General features: G+C 51.5%; 1 protein-coding gene across 4 annotated transcripts in view; it reads right to left on the bottom strand.

The window, feature by feature from the left end:
• DHRS3 (dehydrogenase/reductase 3) overlaps positions 1-10,304 on the bottom strand; it is a 40,937-nt gene extending 30,633 nt beyond the window's left edge. Inside the window, exons 1-2 of one of the 4 annotated variants that reach the window (XM_029228435.1) lie at positions 10,003-10,304; positions 9,678-9,827 (exon numbers count right to left, since the gene is read on the bottom strand). In XM_029228435.1, coding sequence (XP_029084268.1) covers positions 9,678-9,827 — 150 coding nt within the window. In that variant the 5' untranslated portion in view covers positions 10,003-10,304. Of the gene's footprint in view, positions 1-9,677 lie in introns of all 4 variants that reach the window. The other 3 variants (XM_029228432.1, XM_029228431.1, XM_029228434.1) reach the window with 3 other exon arrangements.
• Between the last annotated feature and the right edge of the window lie 12,540 nt (positions 10,305-22,844).

Genomic DNA, 22,844 nt, shown 5'->3' with positions numbered 1-22,844 from the left:
TTACTGCAAACCCTTCAGTTGCCACCTCCTTCAAGAAGTCTTCTAAGATTTCCTTAATTTACAGTGATCTCCCCCTTCTCTGAATTATCAAAGCTGTCGGTCACTTGGGAGGATCCGGCTTGGTGACCTCAGGTTTAGCTGGAAGGAGCGGGAACCCACTCACTCCTCAAAGCTGGCTTCCAGCTAGAGGTGCCACCCTGGTTGTAAATGAATGAAATACAACTGTGCTGTTTTCCTGCTTATCAGTTAGTTGTTCAAAGCAAACCCTGATAACCAATGACTACCTTAATCCTTTGGCAAGTATCCCACTCATTGTATGCAAATACTGCTGTTCAGTGCTTAAAAAAATGTTTTGGTGAAGGCAAACGTAACTACATCCTGTTGACGCTTGGACCGCTCACCAGTCCCCTTTCCAGGACCCTCTGTGTACGAGGTAGTTTCCATTATTAAACAGCTTGTCTCTTGACCTCTCCATAACCCTGAGTGGGGTAGGCCAGGCCAGGCTGTTATTATTTGACCCAGGGGGAAAGGGCCTAGTTTTGAAGCTAAAATCCTTGGTTCAAAATCGGCCTTAGGCTAAGCATCCTGGGCAACTCACTTCACTTGCATCTTAGAGATGGGCTGCTGATCACCATTGTGGAAAACAGGACGGAGGTTTCTCAAAAAACTACAAATAGAACTACCGTGTCACTCAGCAATTCCACTCCTGGGTATACGTCGGAAAAAACCCACAAACACTAATTTGAAAAGGTACATGCACCCCAATGATCATAGCAGCATTATTTACAATTGCCAAGATATGGAAGCAACCTAAGTGTCCATCAACAGATGAGTGGATAAAGAAGATGTGGTATATACACAGTGGAATACTACTCAGCCATAAAAAAGAATGAAATTTTGCCATTTGCAGCAACATGGACGGACTTGGAGGGCATTATGCTAAGTGAAATAAGTCAGAGAAAGACAAATACTGTATGATATCACTTATGTGTGGAATCTAAAAAAATACAACAAACTAGCGAATATAACAAAAAAGAAGCAGATTCACAGATATAGAGAACAAACTAGTGGTTACCAGTGGGGAGGGAGGGGCAATATAGGGGTAGGGGATATGGGAGGTACAAGCCAGTGGGCAGAAGATAGGCACAAGGATGTACTGTACAACATGGGGAAGGTAGCCAACATTTTGTAATAACTGTAAATGGAAAGTAACCTATAAAAATTGTACACAAATTAAAAAAAATTTTTTTTTAATTGGAAAAAAAAAAAAAGCAACAGGGCTGCTGATCACATCTGCCTCTGGGCCTGGGCAAGACAATGAATGTGAAAAAGTACTGTGCAGTCCTGTAGGCTACCACAGTCATGTAGGGTATGGACCAATGTCACGTGTTGTAGGAGGAGCCCAAGGACGCTGTCAGCATCCAGTTCGGGTCTAAGTCATGAGTGACGGTCAAAATGAAGGATGTGAACATGGGCCTGGCCTGCACCCTCCCTCTTCCTCTTCCTCATCTCCTCTCTCCAGCACCCTGAAAAACCCGGACAAAGGAATGACCCAGTCACTGAAGGACCCCGCTGAGGTCAGGCTGAGCAGAGATGTCTTCTTTTAGCTTTTAAGCATTGGTTGATTGATGCCGGTGGCCTCTCTTCCTCCTGGCCCCTGACTCTGTCTGGGTAGCTGTCCTCACTGCTATCACGCTGGTAACGATGATTCACAAAATCTAAGGGGTGGAAGGGACCCGGGTGGTCGTCCAGAACCCAATCTCTTCTGATGCAAGAATCCACAGCCCCCTCACTGCAGCCTGCTGACTGCAGAAAAGCTCCAGAGAGTGGGAAGCTGCTCCTGGTGCAGGGACCCAGCCTCACGTGGCCCTCCATCCACCTGGAAGGTGGCCAATACCGTCTCCAGGACCTGAAGTGGTCAAGCAAACGCTCATGGATTTGCCGTCCCACATAAGTCGTGGCTTCTTGTCCTTGTCATCCGGAGCCTGCTCCCTGGGCGCCCTCCAGTTGCTCAAGGACCCTCTCAAAATGTTGACCAACACTGACCACAATGCACTCAAGCTCCTTTGACAAAGTGGAACCAAAAAGTGTCTCCTTTGCTCTGGGCACCAATACATTTGCTATTATTTGCTTTTTAGAGGAAGTTCATCTCTGTTACCACTAAAGTCATCTTGTTGGAGCTCACTCCTCTTCCCAGAGTGTCAGGGGCTTTATCTGGAGACAGTCATCGCACCAGGGTGTAAGTGCCATCAGAGAGACCCTTGTTTATGTGGTTCCCTGCGGCAGCTTCAAGCCTAGCTGGCTGAATCGATGAATGAATCTGACATAGTCACAATTCCCCCAGAGCCATGTCACCCTCAAGTTGGTCGACATTTTTCACCCGGGGACCAGATCACAACACCACAACTGTCAGCAAGAACAGATCACAACTTTCTGAGTGCGGGTCTCCCCAGCAGACTCCGAGGCCTGGGTCCCGGATGCCTCGCACCCGCCTCTCTAGGGGTACACCAGCCTACCCAGACCCCCCTTCAGCCCACACTCTTCCATTTGACTCAAGATGTCAGAGGAGACGGGCAGTGTCTTCTAGAATCCAAGTGCAGGGGAATTCCCTGGCGGTCCAGTGGTTAGGATTGCGCTTCCATTGCAGGGGGCACGGGTTCGATCCCTGGTCGGGGATCAAAGATCCCGTATGCCACGCCACGGCCAAAAGAAACCCAAAAAACAAAAATCCAAGTGCAAAGCTGAGGGCAGGCCCCGAGCTTTGGAACGGTCTCAGAAGGACGCCCAGCGAGTCTGGTACCATGATCTCAGGGGAGCTGCCCCTAATCCCTCTCCTGCCTCTGGCCTGACCCCCCTGCGTTCCTCCCCACCCCCACCAGGGTGATCTTGCCAAGACTTAGGTTAGATCATGTCACTTCCCTTCTCAGAACCTTCCAACAGCTCCCAGCTTCACTTGGAGCCAAAGCCACAGCCGGTTCTAGAGATTGCTGGGCCCCATCTGCCCTGCTTTGCTCCCCGCTGCCACCCTCTGCCCTGCTCCCCACACTGCCGCCCTCTTCCTCTCGCCCCCTCTGCTCCAGCCACATTGGCCTCCTTGAAGTTCCCCAGGGACATCCTTCCCTCTGAGACCCTCACTCTTCCCTCTGCCTGGCACACTGCTCCCTCCATTCCTGCCAGCTCTTCTTTTGTCTACTTTTTTTTTTTGCGGTATGCGGGCCTCTCACTGCTGTGGCCTCTCCCGTTGCGGAGCACAGGCTCCGGACGCGCAGGCTCAGCGGCCATGGCTCACGGGCCCAGCTGCTCCGCGGCATGTGGGGTCTTCCCGGACCGAGGCACGAACCCTTGTCCCCCGCATCGGCCGGCGGACTCTCAACCACTGCGCCACCAGGGAAGCCCCTTTTGTCTACTTTGCCTCATTTGTTTTCTGCTTAGCACTTAGATCCTTACTGCGATCTAACGGGCTATTTTCTGTATCCTGTTTATTATCTGTCCCCCTCACCAAACTGTCAGGCTCCCCGTGAGTGCGGACTGTCGTCTGCTTTGCTCGCTGCTGCACCTCTGCGCCTAGAATACAGAGGGTGTGCCATAGATTTGTTGTATAAATGAATGAGTTCCCACCAACCACTCATTTGCTAAACTGTTCTGATATGTGGCACTCTCTTTTTGAGAATCCAGAACTCTGAAGACAGCACTCATTTTAAGGGAGCTCACTCACCCCACAGCGGACGAGCGTGCATTTGGGGATGCTAGCCTCTAAACAGATTTGCCTGTCTCTTTTTCATTTGACTTCAACTCTTTCCTGACCTTCGTGGTTCATATGAATAATACGTTTCAAATGTTTCCCTTTCAGATATCTTATATACTTGGTGTATTTTTTAAACTGTGTCTTCTGAAGGCAGCTAGGAGAAAGTCTTACAACATTCTAGGTGTGGTCGTGCTTCCGCCTGAGGATACAGAACAACAGGTTGGGTCTGGAATTCTTCCTGCACTCGAACCCAGAACTAAGTGGGATTTTGAGGGTGGCAGGTTGGGATAAGGCCTACAGGGAGAAGTTGTAATGACTGCAACAACTAGATCTCTCTCCTTGTGGCGGTGGGGGTGGGGGGAAGGATGGCTAACTGCTCCCTTCTCCTCAATACGACAGAGGTCATTTTCTCAAAGTGATGAGAATCATTTTCTCAACAAATCACCAGATGGAGATGGGACGGAGAAAGTAACTATCTTGATAAAGAAATCGGAAGGGCTCTGTGCAGGGATAAACCCATGGCCCAGGCTCTGAAAAGCAGAAAGTTCAGAAGAGCTTGGGAGTCTACACAAGAAAGAACAGATGGGCAGGTGGATGGACAATGGACTTCCTGACTCAGGGTCAGTATTTCTAGATCTAGGGAGCATTCTCTGATTTTAGGATAAACACTGGAAGTTCCGCTTGACATGCTAATTGGGAAACTTGGGCCCTTTGTTCCCTTGAAAGCTACAAGTTGAAAACACTAACATCTTCTGCAAGAGTTGAAGTAAATCCCAGCAGCCGGTTACCTGGTGCCTGTTAAGGGAGTTTAGTAATGCGTGTGGGGCCTCCTACAGACTGAGGGCATATTTTCCAACTCTGAGTTGCTTCTTTGCCATTCAGTGGGATCTGATATGTAGCAAGAAAGGCTGAGATCTGCAGTGATGAGGACAAATATCTTTTGCAGAGACCTTGGCACTCAGTTGCTTTCCTGGGATGGCTGAGCCATAACATGAGAATTTTAGAGCATGCCAGGATCTTAGGGATCATTGCATCCCCTCTCATCTTATGGGTGTGCTTCTTAGCTGCAGCCTAGAGAAGGGAGACACTTTTCCAGGGTTTTAGCAAAGTCAGGTCTAGAACCCAGGTGAGCCAGGCCACAGGGGGCGTGGCCCAAGATGTGGGCACCTTTGTTCCCCAGGGGAAGTAGGTGGGGCAGTAAAAGGGAGGTGTTTGTCTATTCAGGTGATGGGTCCAAATTGTAAAGCCCATTGTTTGAAATCCAAGGACCAGATGCTGTAAGCTGAAAGAATTTTCCTAGATGCCTCCGGTAGGACAGGTAGCCTACTTTCCTGCTCCCAGGCTGCATCAAATGAGAGCCTGGGGCTTCCCTGGTGGCGCAGTGGTTAAGAATCCGCCTGCCAATGCAGGGGACATGGGTTTGAGCCCTGGACCGGGAAGATCCCACATGCTGTGGAGCAACTAAGCCCGTGTGCCACAACTAATGAGCCTGCACTCTACAGCCCGCGAGCCACAACTACTGAGCCCGCGCCCTATAGAGCCCATGCTCCGCAACAAGAGAAGCCACCGCAAAGAGAAGTCCGCGCACCGCAACGAAGAGTAGCCCTCGCTCACCGCAACTAGAGAAAGCCCGCGCACAGCAACAAAGAACCAAAGTAGCCAAAAATAAATAAGTAAATAAATAAATAAAAAGAGAACCTGGTACTTTTCCTAAACGGTCCCAGCAAAGGCTGCATTCAGGGTGAGGACGGGGGAGGCGAGACACCGCGGTCTCCCACGTCATCCCGGCTTTGTGACTCTCATGACACACCAATTGTTTAATGCAGCTATTTTGGCCTGATGACTCTGGGGCCCAAGATTACCTGTCTGGACCCTTCTCCCTTCTTTCTCCTTTTTCCTCTTCTCATCAGTACTGGCCTAACTCAGAGTCTGAGATACAAGCTGCTTACTTCTCCTAGTACCTAATCCGCTCTACACCCTTTCCTTTCATTGCCTTCTACCTCCCTTCCCCAGTTTCAGCCAGGTATACAGTCTTTGATCAGTGGTTTCTTGAACCTGGGTTACCCTTCCCCCATCCCTTCTGGTTGAAACTCTTGACCTTCTTTAAGCCTCACTCAAATGCCACCTCCTTCATGAAGCCTTCCATGCACGCTTGTTATAGATTAATAGCTCTGGGCTTCTTCTGCTTAGCATTCCCCCACCCCAAATTCATGTCTACCTGGGACCTCAGAATGTGACCTTATTTGGAAATAGGATCTTTGGAGATGTAATTAGTTAAGGATCTCAAGATGAGGTCATACTGGATTTAGCGTGGGCTCTAAATCCAATGACTGGTGTCCTTATGAGAAGATGAGAGGATGCACAGACACACAGAGAGACAGAGAAGACAGCCACATGAAGGTGGAGGCAGAGATAGGAGTGACACTGCCACAAGCCAAGGGACGCCAGCCAGGAGCCACCAGGAGTTGGAAGGGGCAAGCAAGCATTCTCCCATAGAGTCTTCGGAGGGAGTGGGGCCCTGTCAACACCTTGATTTCAGGTTTCTGGCCTCCAGAACTGTGAGAGAATACACTTCTATTGCTGCAAGCCACCAAGTTAGTGGTCATTTGTTATGGCGGCCACAGGAAGCTAATACACACTATAATTTGTGCCTTGACTGTAAGCACCTGGCCATGTCTCTGCCCCTCTCCAGGCCCAGAGGTGCATCGAACACCTGATAGGCATCTCAGGTAGGTTTGCTGGACTAGGTTTCTCAGAGATGGTTGTCAAGGGATAGTTGTGCCTCAGCCTGCCCCAGTGCCAGGGTGGGAAGGGTATGGGATTTGCTGAATGGATGTGATGGAGAATAGGGTTCACAAATTTACGTGAAGGGTTAATTCCTGGCAAGCTGCTTTAGGAACAGGGCTACAGACCCATGGACTGTAAATTCAATAATAGCAAAGCAGGTGCAACTCAGAGCCAGTTCTTATACTGGCTCCCTGAAATGGGTCCCCGAGTCCTGGCTCTACCCCTTCTCCATGGAGGGATTGGGCCCTAGTGTGTTGCCCCTGCCTCTATGGTCCTACAGTCATGGCTCAGGGCTCTAGTCCAGCCACTTGCCTCCTACTGGACCAGAGGCTGGAACAGCCCCTGGAAATACTTCCAAACAAACAGTACACTCTCTCCTCCAGGGGACTCCTGCTAAAAACACGTCAAGGTCAAAGACTGGAGGTGAGGCCTGCCACTAGCCTGCCGGGAGCCTTGTTGGGGATGGGGTGAGCCCAAGCTCTATGAATGCTTTCGTGGAAGGAAATCCAGGAGGACATAGAAAATCTAAAAGGATTGTAGTGGGCAATGAGCATGACTGGCCTTTCCCGGGTTAACCTTGTACATGGTGGCTAAGCAGAGTTATCTCCAGGTAGGGAACTTACAACTCCTGGCACCTTTGTGTTCCTTTAAGAAAAACCCTCATTGGGGTCACCTTTGCAGCCTAAGGTGCACTACTGCTCACAAATATTGCCAAATCCTGTTTGACTCAAGGTCGTTATGGGAAACTGGGTTGTCACTCCCCCCAAGAGTAAACTCTCTTGGACATGCCTGCTATTTGCAAAGACTCTGGTTCTCCTCCCTTCTTTCTCTTTAGGGGGCCTTTCCCCTCAGGTCCAGCCTGCACTTCCAGCAAGGGGAGGAGAGTCAGCCCCGTCCACCAAGGTCACCTGTCTAACACTGCTCCCCAGCTCTCTCCAGCAGCTCCAGGACCACCCTGAGCCCACCATCCACACAACTCTCTCAGCCATCTCCTCCAAAGTCCCCACTCCACAACACACGGCCGGCCCTTTGTCCCCAAGCCCACCAGCCCCCAAACGCTCCCAGCTCTGAGAGTTGTCCCAAGGTCCTCTCCCTGGGCCCCAGATGGACTCAGGCAAGAAACCTTGATTGCAAATTCCCCATTGTGACAGCAAGCGCCAAGCTCATTAAAAAGTAGCCCCAGTAATTGGTCAGATGATTGTGAGTTATAGGGAGGGCTCTTGGGCATCCTGACTGGTCCGAGCACTGAACCTAGGGTGAATGGCACTGGAAGTTCCATAGGCCCCATGGTTCCTGTTTCTGGTGACCAGATACCAATTTAAGACATATTTCTCATTGGCCCTGGATTTATTCTTTGGAAGAAGATATCTATTCCAAGTTAGGTGGGGCATGGTTCCCAGTGAAGGGACTTACAGGGTGCCGCTCTACCCCCTCCACCCCCCAATGCCATATACTTCTTTCAATTTAGGCTTGTTTATAGTCAGTCAAGTTTTTCCAGATTGACTGAAAGAGTTCTTCATATGCCTACTGCAGCCAGTTACAAGAGCAGTGAAAGAGACCCAGGACTTGGGCCAGCTGGAAGAGTCAGAAGAAAGTTTCTGTGGGATGCAGACCGCTAAGGAATGACAATCACATGCCATTGTCCCAAACCCTGCATCCTTCTGCAAGGGCACCCTCACCTGCCACGCCTCCACAAAGGGGGCATCACCTCAAGGAAACGAAACTGCTGAGAAGAACTTCTGCTTCTCCTTTTTCCGTGTGTCCAAGGGTTAAAAACACTTCCAAACTCCCCTTCCAACTGCAAGGTCAAGCAGCTGTCCAAACCACCCAAGGAGAAGCAGGAGCCCAGGACAGCCGACCCCAGCTAGCTCAGCCTTGATAGCCGCCAACCTACAGCTGCTCCCCCCGCACCCCCCACCCCCAGACACCGCCTGGGGAAGGAAGAGTTAATCGGCAACCGGCTTTGGCTGATGGTTCACGCTCCAAAGTTCAGTCCCAGTCAGAGCCACCCCGGAGGGATTGTAAATCTCAGGGCAGTATTTAACAAAACAAAAGCAACCTGGAATTACATGCAGGTTTGGTTTTCTACAGTACATATTTACTTAATCCCCTAGGTATGTGGCTCCATGTCAGATCAGCTGGCTTTGCTGGCCCTTTCACCCCCTCGCTCACAACAGTTTAAATTTCAATCTAATTCCCTGTTTTTGCTCTTCCTCTTCACAGGGCTGGCTGGAGACAGCCAGCCTCAAATCTCTCTCTCTATTGCTCTAGTCACTGGGTGAGTCAGCCCGGCTTGGGTCGGAGCTGGGTGACAGCTGGCTCACCCTCCACACTCTTGGGCACCAGGTCTGGGATAAGTGGGGGAAGAGGTGCTGGGTCTACCAAAAAGTTAAAGGCAGAGCTTGGGTGCTGGGGAGGTGGGGTTGCACCACCTCGCCCCTTAGTGGGGAGGGATCCCCTCTGGGGCTGTATTGGGGGGGGTCGGGCGGAGGCAGCATTGAAGTGAGAACAAGGGCTCTTTATCAGCTGCTGGTTACCCTTGTCCCCTCTTTCCAGATTTCCAAACACCTGGGCCTCCGAGCGCCTATCAGGCTAGGCTAGACATCAACCACCGTTTTTTCCTTTTCAAACCCAAACCAAGTATCCCCTCTTTTCTTGCCTCCAGAGCTGCAGCCGCCCAGGTTGGGGCTGGGAAGCGGGTTGCCAAGGAAAATATGAAGCGCCAGCTAACAGGCGGCTCCCAGCTCTACCCAGGAGCGCACACACCCTTCACTCCCCAGGGTGGCGGCAAAAGAGGGAAAGACGAGAGGGAAAACACGACACCTTCCTCTGGGAGGGAGGAATGTCGGAAAGCGGGGGGGGGGGGGGCTGCTAAGTTTCGGGCTGGGGGTGAACAGCCAGCCACAGATCCCAGAGGAGCGGGTCAGTTCCGTACCTGCCAAAAAAGACAGTCGGGTGCCCGGGAAATGTACAAGGTGAAACTGACTAGCTCAGCACTCACGGGTGGCGCAGAGAAGTAGGGTGGCCGGCGACTTTCAGACCCTGGGCGCGGGTTCCGGCAGCGGCAGCAGGTGGGCGCACCCCCTGTCCCCGCGGTCCCCCTAGCCTTTGGCCCCCATCCCCTGGAGTCGCGGTGTCCCGGTACCTTTCTGGCGCCGCGTTCCGCGAACTCGCGAGCGAGCTGGCGCCCGATGCCTCTCCCGCCGCCGGTGATAAGGACGTTCTCCCGAGACAGGTCCCGCAGCTTGGCGGGCAGCACCAGTCCGACGGCAGCCTTCACCACCAGATAGATCATCTGCAGAGGGAACACCACCAGCGCGCCCAGCCATTTCCACACCATCCTCCGCGCCGCGGAGCCGGGCAGGGGTGGGGGGGCGAAACTCCCCGGACCGCACAAAACAGGACTTAAAAAAGAAAACACCCCCAAACAATAATAAATACACCGAATAAGGGGCAGAGAGGCGTCCCACCTGGCCACTCTTGAAATCACCTCTTCCCAAATGCAAAGCAAGCACCGGGTGAGAAAAAGGGCGGGGGGGGGGGGGGGGGGGGGGGGGGGGTGAGATAAATCCTCGGGAGGAGAAAAAGCGTCTCAGAAGGTTGGGACAGTAAGAGGGGTGGAGGGGAAGCCGGAGGTGGAAAGTTCTAACAAGAACTTTCGTGCCCCAGCAGCCGTTTCGGCTGGGGAATTCTCAGGTAATGTTTACAGGCTGACAGAGGAGTTTAGGCAGGGGAAGAAAAAAAAAAAAAAAAAAGGCACCAACCACACGCGCGCACCCTGCTACAGTCCCGCGGTTTCAAAGTGCAAGATTTAAAAAAAAAAAAAAAAAAAAAGCTGTTTCCAAATTGGAGCGCCTCCCCCCTTCTCCAGGAAAAAAAAAAAAGTAGGGGGGAAAAGTGCTTGGAGCTCCCAATTTCAGCCCGCGAAAGTCTCCCGACTCATTGCTATTCTTGGGCTCAGGAAATTGCTTAAACGCGATCTGATTGCCAGCAACGTGCAGGAGAAGTGGGGGGTCCGGGTGTCAGTTTCTTTACGTGCATGGCTCGCCCTCGCGCGCGCCCGCTCTCTTCGGCTCCCTCCCTCCCTCTCTCTTCCAGCAGAGGCTGGGAGTTGCCGCTCGATCCGGCTCCCTCTCTCTCCCTTGTTAGCATTTATTGCCTTCTTTTTGTCCTTTCCAACTTGGAGAGGGCCCGGGTGCGGAGCGCGCGTGGATCGGACGCCCTGGTCTGCGCCGCCCTATCCATTCGTTCCCGGGGCAGCCGCGGCTGGCTGGGAGCGAAAGGGCGGCCCTTTTTTCCCCCCATTTTTTTTAATACCCCATTAAGTCTGATTGACAGTTAAAGTTGTTCCGAGGCTTCACTACCATTCCTCTGAGTGGCTGCCGCGAGCTCCCCTCCCCCTGCGCAGTGGCGGGGTGCGCGCGCGGGCGCGCACACGGGCTCGCTGCGACTCCGCTCTCCCGGGGCCGGCTTCCCTCGCTGCAAGCCGGGGCTTGCCGGCGGTATCCCTGAGGGCTCGCCGCCGTAACTCGCACACGCTGGAACCGACTCCTGCGAACCGGCTCACTCCTCGAGACATTCCTCCTGGTTCGGGACGCGGTCTCCCCGAGCAGGGGAGCCTGCGGGCCAGGTGACCGGCCCTGCATGCGGTGCAGGCCCGGGAGAGCTCGCGCTTGTCTTGATCCATCAGGTCGCCCAGGGTTTATTTCAGGTCATTTGATCATTCCCTGCCTCCATAGGACCAGGGAGCCACTTCTGACCCTTGCCCAGACTCCTCCAGTTTTCACTTAGAGCGCACTTTCTAAGTCTGCCCCGAGTCCCTCACGTTGCTGGGGGGGAAACAGCTGGGAGCAGGGTTTTGCTTTGAGGGGTGGGGGTGTGGGGGCAGGGTAAAGGAACCTCTGCCCCCAGAGTGCCAATAAATCCCCGAACGATTAGCTGGGAGCATATTTATTGCTCATCTGGGCTAGAATTACCTTGACTGACAGCAATTTCCTTAATAACAAACGCCTGTAAACAAAACGTGCTAAACCCACGCGCCCCCCTCCCCCCCTTGCTGTATAGGCAGCAGCTCCTCTCTTTGGGTCTCCCTGGGCTGCTCTAGTGGGGCACCCACCTTGTAACCTCCTGCTTTCCCCCAACAAGAATGTCTCCCTTGCTGGAGGGTGGGACCCAGCTATTTAGAGTTGTCTGTTGCAGGAAGTCTGGGAGGTGAGTCACTGCAAAGCAGGCCCAGTTAAAAGTGCTGATGGGACTTGCCTCCTGCTGCCCCTGATGGTCCCAGGCCTGGAGGAGAGAGGGTGAGCCAGCGAGCTGCCCTGTAATCTGGCGCAGCAGTTCTCCAGCGAGAGGCTTGTTCAGACGGGGAGTGCTGGGCCTCGCCCCCAGACCTTCTGATTCAGCAGGGCTGGGTGTGCTGGAATCAGTACATTTAATGCTCTGCTGAGCATCAGGCGAGAAAATCACTTTGAGAAAGGCTGGTTTGGGGATGGGGTGGCTGGAGTTTAAACTCCTCCCTGGGCTGCAAAGACCCTCTAGTTCTGGAGGGAAGTTCTGCAGGCGAGGATCTTCCTTCCAGATGAATTTGGAAAATCGTTATCTGGACCGCTGGAAGAGCAAGAAGGGTTTGGTAGAGTGGGGCTGGATGAGAGACTGTCCTACACTGAGGGCTTAGATTCTGAAATTTAATCCTCCCACTGACCTTGCAGGGGGGTTATTACTATCCCCATCTGCCAGGTAGTACAGAAGGGAGGAATCCAAATCCAGACGTGATTCCTCTTCCCACCCCACCCCACTCTGGCAGGAGGGGAGGAGAGAGGTGGAGACCAGGCTCCCTCCAAAAGTAGGATGGAAAGGCAGGCCATTGCTTTCATAGGCTCCCAGGCCACGGCTAAAGGCAGGACTTCGTCAACGTGACGGCCTCCTCCCACCTAGGAGGTCTGTAAAAAATGGAAAAGAAATCCCAACCCTGGAGAGACAGGCCCTGCCCACCAGCTGTGGCGGGTGTCTGCCGGGCCAGCCAAGAAGACAACTGGGAAGGTCTGGAACTGGAACCCCTGTGCTCAGCCTGTTCTCATCTGTTATCCTCGACGCCGCCTAGTGGTCTGGATGCAACACTGCGCCTCCAAGCTGCCGGAGCCTCCAGCGTCCCGTGTTCCTGCTACCCTACCAGCTAATCCTTTTTCTTCCAGGCTTTTCTCCCCACCTAAGGTTAACACTCCAAGCCTAAAAGGCCTCACAAGGATCATAGCTCCACTTCCCCACACACCTGCTACCGTGTGGAGTAGGAAATTGAAGCTCAGGGATGTGAAGTAACTCATAAACCCAGCACCATGTTCACCTACGTCCCCTGATCCTCACCAGCTACCCAGCCCTGTTCAGATGCCAGACCAGCTAGGTGACCACTAGGTTCCACTTACATTTGCCATGGATGTGAGTTTGAGTGGGAAGGGGGTTGAGAACCCGAATGAACCTTCAGCGTATCAGGCTCTTTACACATACTCTCCCTTCATCTCCATAGCAGCCTTTGCGGGTGGGCGTCGCTGTGCCCATGTAACACTGGGCTCAGCAATCTAAATGACTCACTCAAGGGCCACACAGGGGGCTCCCCTTACCTCTTCCAAACATCAGGTTTAGAGAGAAATCACAGTAAAAAGGAACATGTCAGGCAGCCCTAAAAGGTTTGGGGTTGGACTGTGGTTGGGAAGCGGACAGCTTTTTTCTGCTTGTTCCACTTTCAGGATGTGGGTTTTGTGGGCCTGGCACACCGTGAGCCTCTGGCCTCTTCCGTTATCAGCTGCCCAGAGAGGCTCTGTCTGTTACCTGCTCTAGGTCCCCCAGGTTCCCCAGGAAGGTGAGGGCGAGGGCGTGCTGGGCTAGGGGATGCACAGTCTAGCAGGCTGGCCCAGAGGGTGCCTGTGACCTGGCTTCAGTGAGAACTGCGTGGGACACGACCCCTCCCCCTTCTCCGCCACTTCCCCTTACCCGTGTTTTTGGCTGTTGGTACCCCCTCCTCCCTTAGCTGGGAGCAACGGGTGTGGAATTTAACTCCAGGGTGAAGTTTGAAATTTCACATCCCAGCCTGGGAGAGGGCCCCACGGTTTTCTCCTCGCTCCTGGAAACGTGAAAGGAGCCTTTGTGGGCTTGATGGAGGAGGGAGGTGAGCTGCAGCCTGAAAACTAACTTTTTCCATGACTCAGCTCTCCCGGTACCGGGTGGGCACGGGAGGTGCGACGACCCAGAAGGGCAGGCTGGAGCCACCTTCCAGCCCAGAGCCGCAGCTCATGCTTAGAGGTGGGCCTCCAAGAGAGCCGGCCCTGTGACCCGCAAGGGAACTTGCTGGCCCGTGATGGGCCACCATGCTGTAACCGCCCGTTTCCCCCAGGGCTGAGGCCCATCTTTTTTTTTTTTTTTTTTTTTTTTACCAGGTTACACGTATTTGTTTTTTTTTTTTTAAAGTATTGTTGATTTACAGTGTTTCAGGTGTACAGCAAAGTGATTCAGTTACTATATATGTATATTCTTTTTCAGATTCTTTTCCATTATAGGTTATTACAAGATATTGACTATAGTTCCCCGTGCTCTATAGTGGGTCCTTGTTTTTTTATCTGTTTTATATATAGTCGTGTGTATCTGTTAATCCCAAATTCCCAATTTATCCCTCCCCCCACTCCCACTGCATCCCCAGTGCCAAGCACACGGATGCCCTTTCCTAGTCCTTTTACCAGGAACTTTCCTTATCACCATCTCAACTGAGAGCTGGAGAGACAAACAGGTCTCAAGCCTTGCCTTCTACTTATCTGAGGCTTACAGAGTTAAGAAAGTCACTTAAGATCACGTAGCCCAGAGATGGAGGTGGGATTTGAACCCTGGTCAAATGCTCGGCTCTGTCTGCTTTATCCATGGATGTCTTCCAGAACGTACAGGACGGCCTGGGGACCTTGTCAAAATGCAGATTCTTGGGCTCCCACCAGCATCCTAGGGTGGGAGTCCAGGAATGTGCATGTGGGCCAGTGTTCGAGAGCCCGCCAGCGCTGCCTCTTCTTGGCCCCTGGTTACTCACAGCCCCTGCACGAAGCCTCCCTCGCCTCTTCCACCAGCAGGCAAGCTCTTCCCTCCTTTATACTTAGGATGTGTCACGACACTGAGCCCTCCCCCTCGGGTTGCTCTGGGCTGGTGGCTGCACAGATACCTAAGAGGGAAGAAAACGGAAGCTAGAGGAGCAGGGTGTACCTTCAGGTGGCCAGTCCGTCAACCAACGGCCATGGCGTCTCTCCCTGGGCCACCACCACGGGGTTGGGGGGTAAGGCAGGATGGGTCAGAGAGGAGCCGTAGGGTGATGATTCTGGCTTTGGAATTGGGAAGCTCCGGTTCAGATCCCAGCTTTGCCCCTCCCCCCTCCCATCTCCAGCTTCCTCATTTGCAAGGGGAAGATATTAATGAGGATGGGATTAGCTACTCATCAAACCCCATACCAAGAGCTCAGTAAATGCCAGCTATCGTTTTTACGGTGCCGTGATGCCTGCTTGCTGAGGATCCAGTTCAGCCACCGGCAGAGATGCAGGGCTTAAGTTAGCGGTGTTCCTGGATGGCCTCAGAGCAGGGCTTCTGGCCTCAGCTGGGTACCTCCTCATTTCACCCGGTTACCTGCCATCCTCTCACCTGCCAACACACTTTCTCCAGGACCTTTTCTCTGTGGCCGAAGAAACCCCTATTCATTTTGCAAGGTTTCCTTTAGCTCATGTGTTATTTTTTCCAGGAAGCTCTTTCCAGCTGCCCCTCAGTCCCCAATGTCCCCTTCCCCCAGCCAAGGCTGGCCCAGGGGGTTCTGTTCTCGGCCCCTGTATTGCCCTGCCCCTCAGCACAATGACACCGCACCGTAACTGCTGGTTTTCCCCAAATCTCACGGCACACTGGGAGCTTCTCAAGGGTAGGGACTGGGCCGGCTTGGTGGGCGCGTGGCCTGTGCAGGGGAGCATGGGTTGGTGCTCTGCTGTCCCCATCTTGAAATTGGTCATTTCATCTTTACCCTGTGTTTTGTAACAAAACACAAGGTGACCTGCTGTCCCCCAGTGAGGAAATTGAGTGGCTGACACAGAACTTTGGGGGCAAAGGCAGTGAAACATTTCAGATGTGTGCCTTCATCCATTCATTCATCCACTTATTCATTCACTGGATATTTATTGAGCAGTGACTGTGTGCCTGGCTCTGCGACACTGCCAGGAGGCGAAGGGTGCCAGGAGGAATACAGGCAGGGTGTGGGAGAGAGGTGGGGACAGAGATGACAGTGGGTTGGGGACGGAGAGATGGGGCTGGTCGGGCAGTGGTTTATGTAGGGTGGCTGGGGAAGGCCTCTCCTGAGCGACCCTGGGGCAGAGGCCCGATTGGAGTGAGGCGTGAACCTGAAGAAGTCGGGCTGAAGAGCTGGGCAGAGGGACAGGAAGTCCTGCGGTGGGAGGGTGCCTGGTGCGCTGGAGCAGCCAGGTGGGAGGAGGAGGTGGGGGGGAGGGTAGCTCACCTGCGGTCTCCACGCTCAGTGCGGTCCTGGACCAGCAGCTCAGCGTTGCCTGCGAGCTCGTGGGAAATGCAGAGTCCCAGGCCGCACCCCAGACCTCCTGAATCAGACTCCACATTTTATTTAAGGCAATTCCCAGGTCTGTTTTATGCACACTGTTGTTGGAGGAGTGCTGAGGTAACAGGGTCCTGTAGCACAAGAACAACTGCGGCTTCTGTTTCCCGTGTGACAGGAGCAGCGGGAGACGCGATGGGCTCTGTGCTTTAGAAGCAGCGTCCAGAGCCAAGGGTGGGCGCAGGGCAAGTGGGGAGGAGGCTCTGGGATGCTCGGCTGTGCGGGGCTCCCGCTGCCAGGTAAAGACAGGTGGACAGTGACACCTGGAGGTGCTGCTGCAGGGAACACCCGGAGCGGGGGCCTTCGGCGAGGTCCCTGCCCTGCAAGGGACACTCCTCTGAGCAGGGTTGTTTTTTTTGTTTTTATTTTTGCGGTACGCGGGCCTCTCACTGTTGTGGCCTCTCCCGTTGCGGAGCACAGGCTCCGGACGCGCAGGCTCAGCGGCCATGGCTCACGGGCCCAGCCGCTCAGTGGCATGTGGGATCTTCCCGGACCGGGGCACGAACCCGTGTCCCCTGCATCGGCAGGCGGACTCTCAACCACTGTGCCACCAGGGAAGCCTCTGAGCTTTTAAAACCAGTCACTTGGTGCACGGACACACAGACATGCATGTACGGAGACACACATACATAGGAACACACACAGACAAACACACGGAGACACACACACAGACACACAAAGATAAACACAGACACACAGAGACACACACACTCACACAGAGACATACACAGAAACACACAGACACACACACAGACACACAAAGATAAACACAGAGACACACATGCTCACACAGAGACATACACAGAAACACACAGACACAGACATACAGACACACACACAGACACACACAGACACACAGACACACACACTCACACAGAGACATACACAGAAACACACAGACACACACACAGACACACAGACACACACAAAGATAAACACAGACACACAGAGACACACAGACTCACACAGAGACATACACAGAAACACACAGACACAGACATACAGACACACACACAGACACACACAGACACACACACTCTCACAGAGACATACACAGAAACACACAGACACACACAAAGATAAACACAGACACACAGAGACACACAGACTCACACAGAGACATACACAGAAACACACAGAGATATACATAGAAACACACAAACACATACATACACACACAGACACACACAGAGACACACAGACACACACAGGCACACACAGACACACACACACACAGACACGCACACACAGACACGCACACACAGACACGCACACAGGGCTCTATCTGATGATTGGTGACTCTGCCCCACGCAGAACAGCTGGCAGTGTTGACTGAGGGGGCTGGATCTGGAGAACCGTCTGGTCAAATGGAAACCAGTGTTCCATGAAGTTAAGATTGGCTGCCTTGGGGGGTCTTCGTGGAGACAGAAGCCCCGGAGGACAGGAACTGGGTGATGTAGCGCGCCGTCTACCAGGCCAGAGGAAACCAAGAGGGGAAAGCAAGCTTCAGACGGTGGAGCATCTCTGTGGGGAGGGGACACACGGTCTCAAAGGCTGGAGACGTTGAAAAACCTCATAAATACCTCCCCTTTCTAATACAGAGCAGTCGCCAAGAGGGCCCCTTTTCTCCCTGGTGAGGCCTGGCTAATAGGACAGGATACATTAAAAAAACAAAAAACAACCAGGTAGAGTGGCTTCTTTCAGTCCAGGAACACCTCCCCGACACAGGTGAGTTTTTGTGTGGACTCCCATCTCCCGTCCTGCCCAGGGCCGCCGTCTGCACACCCACAGGTTTTCCTTCCCATCACTGTCCCGAATCCCAGGCTGTGGTGCAGGGAGGCAGGTTCTGGGGCTCTGTGTGAGTGGATGCTGGGGCAGGCCGTGTGTATTCTGGCCGCCGGGGCTGGGTGGAAATGCTCGCCAGAGCCAAGGCTGGGAACGTGGCAGGAACACAGGCGAGGTGGGGGGGGTGGTGTAACCTGAGAAAGCTTGGGCCGAGGCCAGGGCGGTGCCCAGCGGTTATCACCTGCCTCCTGCCTCCTGATTGGTCGGTCAAATAATTCTAAATCAGGGTGTGGGGTATTGATGTGAGGATGGCTCTGGGGTTGGCAAGGCTGTGTTCAAACATAAGCTTTGCCACTTATTAGCTATGCAGCTATGGGCAGGTTATTCCCCTTTCTGAGCCTCAGTTTTGTCATCCCTAAAAAGGGAATTTTGACACCCACTGAGATGATGTCTTTGAATGGGCTGGCATCTGGCAGGGAAAAGATGCTCAGTGGGTGTCTTCTTCCTCCTGTCTTCACGTTCCCAAGGAACACACTATCTGGTGTGGGGTGGGGGCAGGTAAGGAGCCTGAGTGACAGGGGCACTGTCTGAGGGGGAGGTAAAAACGGTGAGGGAAACCTGAGTGGCCTGGGTGTAAAAAGTCTTCCCTGGAACCAGAGCTAGGGCCTTAGGAATGCTAAATCCTTACCCTGGGCCAGGAGTTCTGTAAATGGCTTTGCAGAACATATAGTATCTATTGTAACAACTCAAACCTGCTGTTGTAGCAATAGACAGTATGTAGATATAAACAATATGTATGCAGATAACATGTAAATAGCCAACATGTAAGGAGCTATAACACACCTCCTCTACTGAGCATGGCTGTGTTCCAATAAAACTTTATTTATGGACACTGAAACTTGAATTTCATATAATTTTGACCTGTCACAAAATATCATTCTTGTTTCGATTATTTCCCAAACCATTAAAAAACGTAAAAACCATACTTAGACTTGTAGACTACACACAAAAAGGCAGTGGGCCAGACCCTGTCTGTGGACTATAGTTTGCCAATTTCAGTCCTAGACCACCACCATCAAGCAAACATCAGTCTCTCAAGACCTCAGAAATAAATGAAGCATGAGCCTCAGAAAAGCAGAAGCTGTTTCTTGCCCTCTTTCTGGAAATGTATTCATAGGGACTGACCCAAGTTTAAATCCACTGTAAAGAAGTAGAGGGTCATTGGAGAAACCGAGTTCACTGAAAAATTTTTTTAAAAAGCAATAAGACTTGAGGGCTTCCCTGGTAGCACAGTGGTTAAGAATCCGCCTGCCAATGCAGGAGACACAGGTTCGAGCCCTGGCCCAGGAAGATCCCACATGCCACGGAGCAATTAAGCCCGTGTGGCACAACTACTGAGCCTGCGCTCTAGAACCCACGAGCCACAACTACTGAGCCTGCGTGCCGCAACTACTGAAGCCCGTGTGCCTAGAGCCTGTGCTCTGCAACAGGAGAAGCCACCGCAATGAGAAGCCCGCACGCCGCCATGAAGAGTAGCCCCCGCTTGCTGCAACTAGAGAAAGCCCGCGTGCAGCAACGAAGACCCAACACAGCCAAAAATAGATTAAAAAATAAATTTATTTTTTAAAAAAAGCAATAAGACTTGAGAGTCTAATGATAGATTGAAGTCATCCCAACTAACTGACATTTACTGAGTGCCCACCACACCCTGGTGCTGCTTCCAGCTCATTTAGTCCTATCCGATGGGGCACTGAGATCCCAAGTGTTAAGTCACCTGTCTGAGCCCACAGGCTGGTAAACACTCCAGCAGAAGGCAGAACCTACAGGGTCTAAATCAGGATCCTGGTGCACACCCTTCATTGCCTCTCAACAATGAACCTCCCTTGAGGTTTATTACATCTCTGCCATTTATTATGAGGACCCCCAAAGATGACAAAGAAAGCTCAGATCCCGCCTTCAGGTGGGGAGACAGACGGGAAGCCCCCTGGCTCTGCACATGTGTCCAGACACTCAGGACCCCTGGTTTCTTTGCCGCATCTGGTCTGCTGTCTCGCAGGGGACAGATTCGCACAGAGGGGATGCCTGCCAGCCCTGGCTCTATTGTTGAAAAGCCCTGCTTGGGCAATTATTTCAATGACTTACTGCGTGTTGCCCTGATCAGTTTATAAAAACAAGTAGGAAACAGACTAATGGAAGTATATATACATATAATATGAGGATTATGTCTCTGAAATGTAAGAAATTTAATATTTGTTATCATTTTATCTTTTACTGAGCACTTACTAGGCACTGGGTCCTGTGCCTCACGTGGGTTTTCTTATGTAGCTGTCACAGCCACCTGCTGAGGGGGACACCATTGCATTCCCATTTAACGGATGAGGAAACTGAGGACCAGAGAAGAGGAGTAATTTGTCCAAATCATGCAGTTTTAGGTGTTCCTGGGACACAGACTAAATAATCTGATCTTCAGTCATTGAGAATCTGTGGCCTCAGTCAGGTGCTTGTTCAGCGTGTGGTGGGTTGTCAGTTAGAAGGAAAAGATCAACAACAAAACCCCAAAAGCATGTGCACAATATTGACAATATACTATGTCATTAAAAGTTTAGCCTAAAGAGCAGGGTGTAATTGGGAATTTTATATATATAAAATTTCTTTTGGCTTGTGGGAAGTCTGTTTTCCCACAGTTATAGCAGAAAAACCGTTAAAAGTGTTAGGATACAAATTTATGTCACCAGGATGATTCCACTTTGGGAAAGAAAAAGCCTTAAGTCCATGTTCATACTTATTTAGTTACCATTCAGTCGGGATTTACTGTGTGTCAGGCGGCATACTAAATGCTTCGTATTCATTTAATTTAATCTCATTTGATCAAAACAGCTCCCTTGAGGTAGGATCTGTATTTCCCATGTACATCTGTGGAATTAAAAAGTCAAGCAGCTTGACCAAGAGTGGCAGGTATGGAATTCAAGTTTAGCTCGGTTTTATTTCAAAGCCCGTTCTCTCTGCTTCTTTCTCTTTCTGCTCTGGACCTTTGTCCTTCTCTCTCTGTTTCTTTCTCTCCACACACACACATATGCAGGCACACATGCACACGTGCAGGTGTGCACACACAGAAAGAAGACAGAAAGGGAACACATCAGAATGTTAACAGTAACTGTCTCTGGTGATAGCAGCACATGTGATTTTGTCTTCTTTTTATGTCTTTTTACATATTCCCAATGTTCTATAATGATTTTATATTAAGAAAACTCCACTCAATGATCTTTTTGTACAAATATGCTTGTTTTAGAGTCAGCAGGATATGGGAGCTCTGGTGTAAGGCTGCAGAGCCCCTGACCATGGGCCTCTTTAAAAAAATCTGCTAAAAAATAAGACAGGGGAGCCGGTACCTTTGCTTCTTGGAACTCTGTAATCCGTCCTATAATACCTTGCTTTGTAGGAAAGTTCTGTGCATAAATCCCATAAAATCCCACAATGTGGAGCTGACGCTGAGCCTACCCAGAGCAAAATCTGCTAATGATCACAGCTTGCCCGAAGCCTGCAGAAGGATCAGACATGTCACAACCCCCATGCCTGTCTCCCGCCTAAGCCCTTTCTAATAAGGACTCTTTTCATGAGTTTATAAAAACACTTTGTTTGGGTCACGTTGGGTCTTTATTTCATCTTACTTGAATGTTGACTGTCTGGGGGCTGGAAGGCGCTGAGGCTGGCCCTGAAGTTTTGGGACCCAAAGAAAATCTTAGGTTTGTAAATCCAGCAACGATGACCTACCTCCCCCCAACCCTCTGCCTCCCTGTGGGACTGGACCTTCTCTGCAGCTGCTCTGGGTGATGAAGGTGGCAAAAGTGGGACGGAGTGGAGTAAATACCAGCTGCCCCCCTGGTAGTGGTCCTGAGGAGTGGGTTCTGCCCTGCAAAACCTGAATTTGGGCCAGGCAGTTAAGCGCTCTGTGTCTCCATTTCCTCAGATTGAAAAGGAGGGTTATATTAATTACCTTGCAGGGCAGTTGTAAAACTATAGAGGCTGCCTAGCACTTGATCGGTGACCTTCCCTCCCTCCCTTACCCCCACCAGAGTGCCCCTGAATGGTTACCTACTGCCTACGTTGTCATAGATCCGTGTTTAAAAGTTTTTAAATCGTAGGTCTGAAAAAACTTACAGGAAAGTTGCAAAAATGGAACTAAGAATTCCTGTGTACTCTTCACTTATGTGTTAATGTTTTACATTTGTTTTATCCATAAGTGCATCTGTCTGTCCATCCGTTCATCCATCCATCTATCCATCTATTCATTATCTACACTTTTTTGGGGAGAATACACGTGGACCTGATTGCCGAACAGGCCCAAATATTTCAGCATATACTTCTTGAAAACAAGAACTTTCTATTACATAACTACAGTACTTTTTAATCAAAATCAGGAAGTGGACACTGATACAATACTATTATGTAATCTACAGGCCTCATTCAGATTTTGCCAGTTGTGTCACTAACATCCTTTACAACAAAAGAAAAACAATCTTTTCTGGTCTGGGATCCAGTCCAGGGGCACACGTGGCACTTACTTGTCATGCCTCTTTTGACTCCTTCAGTCTCTGGTCTTCTACCTCTCTTTGCCTTTCATGACCTTGACATTTTTGAAAAGCACAAGTTGTTAATGGGCTGAATTGTGTCTTCCCTAAATACGTATGTTGAAGCCCTAATCCCTAGTACCTCAGGATGTGACGGCATTTAGAGACAGGGCCTTTCAAGAGGTGATTACATTGAAATGAGGCTGTTAGGTGGGTTCTAATCCAATCTGTCTGGTGTCCTTGTAAGAAGAGGAAATTTGTACACAGAACGAGACCCCAGGGATGCGTGTGCACGGGGGAAAGATCATGTGAGGACACAGGGAGAAGGCGG

This window comes from Monodon monoceros, unplaced genomic scaffold (genome assembly GCF_005190385.1).
Source record: "Monodon monoceros isolate NGI ecotype Baffin Bay Population unplaced genomic scaffold, NGI_Narwhal_1 Super_Scaffold_18, whole genome shotgun sequence".
NCBI lineage: Eukaryota > Metazoa > Chordata > Mammalia > Artiodactyla > Monodontidae > Monodon > Monodon monoceros.
Note: the sequence above shows the minus strand (reverse complement) of the source record. Positions and strands in the feature narration are given on the sequence as shown.